Genomic DNA, 8295 nt, shown 5'->3' with positions numbered 1-8295 from the left:
CGAGTGGCTTGGAGTAGCTAAGTGTTTCTCAAACTTTACTGTGCATGCAAGTCACCTGGGGATCTAGTTGAACCGTAGGCTCTGATTCAGTAGGTCTGGGGTCGGAGCCTGAGATTTTGCACATTTAACAAGTTTCAGGTAGGACCACCACGCTTCTTGTAGCAAGTCCCAGGGATCTAACTACCTCTCTCACAGTCCTTCTCCTAACCTTCTAGGAGGGCTGTACTCTCCACTTGCTCACTAGTAGTTCCAGAGCCTCCAACTGCTGCCTCTTCCGAGGATCCTGTAGTGTACACGGGTTAGCTCTCAACTCTGCCCCGAAGACTCAAGGCACACAGCCTTTTCAGGTTGGCTGAGTCAGTTACCACTGGCTCGCTTGCTTTCTGGCTTCCAAAACGTTGCTGTCATCTTCTGTCCTTTTCCTGCTATCTTTGTGAGTTTACGTCTTTCTGAAGAAAAAAAAAAAATCTTTACTTTCAGGGGGTTTCAGGCAGGGTTAAAAATTAGATGTGTTTGTTCTGCCATATCACCCTAAACATAATCATCTGCTGAAGTATATTTTCCTAAAGTTGATTATTGTATTGGTATAAAACCTGATCTGTGATAAATAACTGTGCTAATTAAAGTCTTCAGGTCTTTGCACAGGAGTGGTCTCTGCTTGTCCGTTCCCCCTTTTTCTGCCTGCCAAACTCTTTCACAGTCATCAAGGCTTAGCTCAAATGGCTGGTCTCTGTGAAGCCCTCATTCCATCCTCACACTGTTAAAGTCTGTGTGTTCTCATGATTTTAACCCATAACCAGCTGCTTGTTCCAAACAGCTGTATAAGCTCCTCAGGGCTGGGGCCTGTACCGTTATAGCTCAGCGCCCATCACAATATTAAGAGCTTATAGCTGTTTATCACTGAATTAATTTCTATGTACATGTCAATCCCTTTTTTCTTCACTTTCTTTCTGCTCTCTTCATCTCTTCTTTCTTTTGAGAAGTCATATTTATTATCTGTTTTACTATCCAATAGAAATTCATGTCCAATATCCTTAATCTTAAAAGTAAATGAGTAGAATAAATAATCCTTCTCAATTTATCAGAGCTACCAAGTTAAATGAAATAGATTTAAATATTACATAAACTTTTATTTGCTTTTTATCCCTAGCTTCAAGGACTGTTGTAAAACTAACATTTCCTTGGCTCTTGATAAAGATATAATTCTTACCACCTAATGAAATTATCTGCTGAGTGAGTTTGAATCTAAATGATTTAAATAAATTAAACATAAATCATTTTCCGTTTTAATGATAACAATAAAATGTTTATGAAGTCTACGTGTCTTCATTTGTTTTAGCCTAGAAAACTCTTTTGGAGCAGCTGTCAAAATTTAACCCAATAGTACATTGCTAATCCCGTAACCTAGTCAGTATGTGATTTAAATAATGGAATCAAGAAAAATGCATAATCACATGCTCATCATTCCTATCTCAGTGTCAGACACGTCAGTTCTTCTAACATCTTGTAGTCCAGATATTTTTCATCCTTTAAAAGAAACATCAAAATGCCTCTCAAATTGGAAATCTAGATCTTATACTATTTAATTGAAGAGCATGTTTAAGTAATTTAATACTAAGAAGTATTTTATATTAAGCTATCATAAACATGCTGTATTTTAGTTGATTCAGTTGCAGTTACACAGAAATTTGGCTTTTTTGCTTAAATTTGCATTTTAATATTATTTTTAAAATGTTTTTTCCAAGTAGAAAATAAGATGATGATTATTTAGTTAATGTGGGATTTAGAGAAATACCAGGCTAGTGTTATATCATAAATATTCGATGAAGATTTTTAAAGTAAATTTTAGTTTCAATACCCTAAAGGTTGTTACTATTATAAAATTATTTTTAAATTTTGCAATTCACTATTTTGCTCTGTATTTATTAAAGAAGAGTCTTATTTATGTCTTCTTTCTCTAGACATATTTCAGAAATTGTGAATAACAACATGAATATAAATTGAGACATTGATTCCAACTAATCTTTTGTTCTTCATCTTCTTTGATAACCAGGTATTGATTCTGACTTTTGAAGATGGATGAATGTGTAGAAATTTCCAGTGATGGAAATTCCCTAATTAAAGCAGTCCATCAGAGCCGGCTTCGCCTTACAAGACTCTTATTGGAAGGCGGCGCCTACATCAATGAGAGCAATGACCGTGGGGAAACACCTTTAATGATTGCTTGTAAGACCAAACATGTTGATCACCAGAGTGTCAGTAAAGCCAAAATGGTTAAGTACCTGTTAGAAAACAATGCTGATCCCAACATACAGGACAAATCTGGGAAAACTGCCTTAATGCATGCTTGCTTAGAAAAAGCTGGTCCTGAAGTTGTTTCGTTGCTCCTAAAGAGCGGGGCTGACCTCAGCTTGCAAGATCATTCTAGTTCCTCGGCCCTGGTTTATGCTATAAATTCAGAAGATAGAGAGACCCTGAAAGTTCTCCTTAGTGCTTGCCAGGCAAAGGGGAAAGAGGTCATTATCATAACGACAGCAAAATCGCCCTCTGGCAGGCACACCACCAAACAGTACTTAAATATGCCTCCTGGGGGTATGGATGGGTGTCATACTCCAGCCACCTGTGCCACTCCTTCAGAAATAGACTTAAAAACAGCCTCATCACCACTTTCACATTCTTCTGAAACTGAAACGACACTTTTTGGCTTTAAAGATACGGAGCCTGCAGGAAGCAGTGACGATACTGGGGATCGAGGCTCCCCTGTGAGGAAGCCTGCTCTAACCCCTAATGGGCCCAAGCTCCCTCAGGCTCCTCACTGGATCAGGAGTCCTCCTTTATTAATGCACAGAGTGGCCTCCTTACAAGAGGAGCTTCAGGATATTACTCCAGAGGAAGAATTATCTTACAAAGCCAACCGGCTGGCACTTTCCAAGCGATTCATTACTAGGCACCAAAGTATTGATGTAAAAGACACTGCGCATTTGCTAAGAGCCTTTGATCAGGCCAGCTCAAGAAAGATGTCATTTGATGAAGTAAATCATCAGTCATTTTTTTCGGAAGGAAATCAGCAATGCATTGACATCCCAGTGGATCAGGACCCAGACTCTAACCAGACAATATTTGCTTCCACCCTAAGAAGTATAGTTCAAAAAAGAAACTCAGGAGCAAATCACTACAGCTCTGATTCCCAGCTCTCAGCTGGTCTTACCCCTGCAGCTTCAGACGAAGGCAAAGCACTTATAGGAAAGAAAAAGATTCTTTCGCCATCTTCTTCTTTGTTATCAGGGTCCAGAGAATTGCTGGAGAATATCCCCCCAGGTCCCCTGAGCAGGAGAACTCATGCCCTTTTAGAAAGGCGTGGTTCAGGAGCTTTCCCTTTAGATCACAACAGTTCACAAACCAGACCAGGATTCCTGCCACCCTTAAATGTGAACCCTCACCCTCCCATATCAGATATCAATGTCAGCAACAAGATTTCCAGCCTTCTTTCTTGTGGTCAAAAAGTGCTTATGCCAACAGTTCCTGTTTTCCCCAAAGAATTCAAAAGTAAAAAGATGTTGTTAAGGAGACAATCATTGCAAACAGAACAAATTAAGCAGTTAGTTAATTTTTAAGACATGGCGAGAAAATACATTTTTGTTCACATTTTATCAGAGAAATACGGAACTAGAAGATTCAAATGTTCATCCTTTTAAAACTTAATTGGATAGTTCATAATAGGGGTTATCAAAATGTACTGTGTACCATCATACTATGCACTGTAGATATACAAATAATAGATAATTTTTGAAAAGAGATTCTCTCAAATAAAATTAAACCGATTTTTTTAAAAAACCTTCCATAGTTAACAAACTTTATGTGGTCCAAGTTTTTAATTTAAACAAAAATAAGCAAACAAAGAAGGTTACATATGTTGGAGATAATAAGAGTTTTCAATTTTGCCAAAATTTTACTAGGAAACATTGTGTTCAAATCAGTAATTTTTTAAAAAGCATTTCAAGATTGTAATTTGCCATGATGCCAACATCATAAAAGAAAACATTAACAGCTATAACGTGTTCTATGATCAATAAGCCTAAGCTACAGAGAAAGAATGAACTAATTCCTGAAAAATCTTGACTCCAGGTAGGTGACAATCTAATTAATATTTTTAATGGTCAACCAATATAGTAGACAAGGCAGCTAACGTGTTGTCAGCTTAATCAGTGTCAAAATGGCAGATCTGAGTTTTATAAGCTAGTTATAATCTATGCCAAATGTTTGTGTGCTATTTTTTGCTTTGCCTTTTTTTTAATAGGATCTTTTCTGCTTTTTATTCTATTTCCCAAGAGCAAATATAGTAAGGCTAAAGCAAGAATAAAATACATTTGAAATACATAAAATATTAGAGGCAGTGAAAAGAAATTATAACAACAAAAATGTTAGTTTGTTGCTTGACATTGTGACAGAGTTTACTGAAACTTCTTCCGGATACTAAGCTTCTGCAGTATTGAATTTATAGGATTATTAGTCAAAGGAACATTTCTGTTCATTTGCTGTTGACAGAACATTTTTTCTTATTTCATATTATGGACATTTTCAATCACACAAAAGTAGAATAGTTCAATGAGCCTTCATATGTACAGTGTAATAGAGTATTGATTTTTTTAAAACATGAAGGCATTTTGGAATAATATTAACTCTTTAGTCCATAAACTCAATGTGGATCCAGATTTTTTTTTTAATCCTCATATAATGTCCTTTATCTATCTTTATGACATCTGTTTTAAAGTCTGTTTTTTCTGAAATGAGTATTGCTGCCTCCAATTCTTGTCATTCCCGTTTGCAAGAAATATCTTTTTTCCATCCCTTTACTTTAAATTTATGTGTGTCCTTCCCCCCAGACGGGTCATTTGTAGGCAGCATATTGAAGGCTCTTGTTTTCTTATCCTATCAACCACTCTGCATCTTTCAATTGGAGCATTTAATCCATGGACATTTAAGGTCATTGCTGATAGGTGTGTATTTATTGCCTTTGTAAACCTTGTTTTCCAGGTAATTTTTTGTTTCTTCTTTGTTCCTTTCTTTTAATTTTTGTTTTTCCTTTTGTAGTTTGATGAGTTTCATTTTTGTGTGCTGATGTTCTCTTCTTTTTGGTTTTTGTGAATCTGTTGAATGATTCTGATACATGTTTTTCCAGTGTGTTAATCCACTGCTATATCTACTTGCAGTTCGGTTACCTATTACTATATCTTAGTGCAGTGCCGTTCAGTTCAGTGTGCGCATGCCTAGTCACGTCCAACTCTGCAATCCCAGGGGCTGTAGCCCACCAGACTCCTCTGTTCATGGAATTTTCCAGGCAAAACTACTAGAGTGAGTTTTTGCCTTTTTTTTTTTAATGTTATTTTATGGAATTCTTTCTCTGTATCTTTTCATCCCTGTTATTGTTTTTTGAAGCTTAGTTGTACATTCCCAATGACAAGATAATACAACTGTTAAAAACATTTCTTGTTTTCTTGTATCAAACTATTCTTGTCTTTCTAAAGATAACCAAAAAAAAAAAAAGTTTGGGATTTATCACAAGAGAAACTAAATGCTTTGTTGTAAAAAAGAAAATCTGATTATTAGATTATATTAGGTTAGCTAAAATACAGAAAGCCAGTAGAAATTTAAATACAAAATATATTAAGCATTTGGTCAATATTAAAGAATATCTTTTTATTTCTGAGATATAATTATTAGATATTTATATAATTAGAATAATAAGGGTAATTTCCTTAGTGTGACATTCTAATCACCTAGTATTTAGGACCTGTGAATAGTTTCTAACAAAATAAATGAATGTGATGCTACTATCATAAAATATTATGGATATATTAGCTACATGATTTCAAAATATGGTGTCTATACAGAGTCCTTATTTCAAGTTAGCAGTTTTACAACAAAGAGTAAATCAAACTATACAGAACCTAAAAAAATTAAACTATTAATTTGAGGTCCTAGCAATTGACATGATGCTTTTCTTTATAACTTGATATCAGCAAGTTGTATAACATAGTAATTAATTTCTTGTGGCTTTTATTTGAAAAATAAATGGAAACTGGAAGTTTTCCATTTAATGTTTTGAAAAACATTAATATTAATTGCATTAAAAGTATTTTTTGGTTCAGAACTTAGAATCGTGCCTGATGTTTATAGGTAACTCAACCCTTTTTGGAAGTTTTAATACTGAGAAAAGTTCTTGGCTTTAAGTTGTAAGAATACAGTTTGGAAGAATATGTAGTTCGATTAGTTTATAACCAAAATGATATCAATAAAGATTTAAATGTCATTTTGAGTATCAGTGCTATTTTTTATTTTCAGTATTTAGTACACATACTAATGATAAAAATTAACATAATCTGAAAAGAAATTGTGCCATATACATTTTCTTTGAGTAAATAGAAAACTAAGAAAGAATAACTTTTGTTGTCACTCTTATCCCAACATGAAAATAACATTTAATAGTATTAAACTTTTTTGGCCATATTTGGAAGAGTTTTTAGTCTTCTGTCAATCCTAGGAACATTTTAGGGGCTGAGGTTGTTTGAGCCTGGTTGTAAAGTCATCCCGTGGGTCTCAATTGAGATTAGACAGCTGACCTTAATACTGAAAGAACTGATGACTGACTTGGTCCAAGTCCTCCAGATTAAGAAAAACAACTAAAGCCAGAAAATTGAAGTTACAAAAATATTTCAAATATTTTACCTATCCTAGGAAGATAACAGTCACTTTTGGAAATAGGCTGAGGATAGATGTTAATCAAAGATTTAACAAAAGAGATTCCTTTGATTGACTAACCACCAAAGTCTTATCAACCTTGAAGATTTTTTGAGAAAGGCTTTACTTATTGACAATTCTAGATTCATTGGGACAAGATGAAAACTAATGATTGAAATTACTTTTTTGAATTTCAGTCATCCATGCAACTTCTTAGCTTTATTTTCGTGTTTATTCAGTGTTAGCTTTAGTGGCATAAATATAAATTTTGATTGTCAGGCAACACATTTCAAAAGGCTCGTCTCAATTTCTTTAAAAAAAAAATTCTGTATTATCCCTACAGCCTTGGGTCCTATAAATATGAGGAATCTGATATTCAAGGGAAGAACAATTCCACCAAGGGATTCAATCACAGTCCACCAAAATGGCAACTGTGATAACCATCTGATCATTCCTGGTTCCTTCACAGGAGGAAAAGGTTTCATGACACTGGTTGGAATAAATACGGGTAGAATATGAGGAACTCACTGGGGACCCCCTTGCATTATCATCAGTTCAGTTCAGTTTAGTCGCTCAGTCGTGTCTGACTCTTTGCGACCCCACAAATTGCAGCACGCCAGGCCTCCCTGTCCATCACCATCTCCTGGAGTTCACTCAAACTCACATCCATTGAGTCGGTGATGCCATGCAGCCATCTCATCCTCGGTCGTCCCCTTCTCCTCCTGCCCTCAATCCCTCCCACCATCAGTCTTTTCCAATGAGTCAACTCTTCGCATGAGGTGGCCAAAGTACTGGAGTTTCAGCTTTAGCATCATTCCTTCCAAAGAACACCCAGGGCTCATCTCCTTCAGAATGGACTGGTTGGATCTCCTTGCAGTCCAAGGGACTCTCGAGTCTTCTCCAAACAGTTCAAAAGCATCAATTCTTCAGCACCCAGCTTTCTTCACAGTCCAACTCTTGCATCCAAACATGACCACAGGAAAAACCATAGCCTTGACTAGACAGACCTTAGTCGGCAAAGTAATGTCTCTGCTTTTGAATATGCTATCTAGGTTGGTCATAACTTTTCTTCCAAGGAGTAAGTGTCTTTTAATTTCATGGCTGCAGTCACCATCTGCATTGATTTTGGAGCCCCCAAAAATAAAGTCTGACACTGTTTCCCCATCTATTTCCCATGAAGTGATGGGACCAGTTGCCATGATCTTCGTTTTCTGAATGTTGAGCTTTAAGCCAACTTTTTCACTCTCCTCTTAGCCAGTGGTAAATGTAGGTTATCCCAGTTCCACACAAATGGAGCATTGAGGCATCAGAATTCTCAAGAATGAAGAGATGGGAGTACACCACCAGGTACATTCTTGGCTGTTTCTGCCCTTCTGTTAGAAGGGGCAGCCTAAGGTATCATATCATCCCATTGGTTCCCTTACTCCCAGACAGTAAACTGGATGAAAGATGGACAAGTGACCCAAAGGAACAAAGGCACAAACTGGGATGAACCAGTGGGAGTTTTCTCTCAGTAATCTGAATTTGTCTTGTGGCACACTGGAGTTTGTGACCTCC

The 8295-nt window shown here is 36.2% G+C and overlaps 1 protein-coding gene across 1 annotated transcript; it reads left to right on the top strand.

Moving 5' to 3' along the window:
- The first annotated feature begins 2075 nt into the window (after positions 1-2075).
- ANKRD34B (ankyrin repeat domain 34B) lies at positions 2076-3614 on the top strand. The gene has a single exon (XM_052644272.1). The coding sequence runs from the start codon at positions 2076-2078 to the stop codon at positions 3612-3614; it is 1539 nt and encodes a 512-aa protein (XP_052500232.1).
- Positions 3615-8295: the final 4681 nt, after the last annotated feature.

This window comes from Budorcas taxicolor, chromosome 7, assembly GCF_023091745.1.
Source record: "Budorcas taxicolor isolate Tak-1 chromosome 7, Takin1.1, whole genome shotgun sequence".
In the NCBI taxonomy this organism is placed as follows: domain Eukaryota; kingdom Metazoa; phylum Chordata; class Mammalia; order Artiodactyla; family Bovidae; genus Budorcas; species Budorcas taxicolor.
Note: the sequence above shows the minus strand (reverse complement) of the source record. Positions and strands in the feature narration are given on the sequence as shown.

Coding starts and splice junctions, on each gene's coding strand:
- ANKRD34B (XM_052644272.1), top strand. CDS start 2,076: ATGGATGAATGTGTAGAAATTTCCAGTGATGGAAATTCCCTAATTAAA.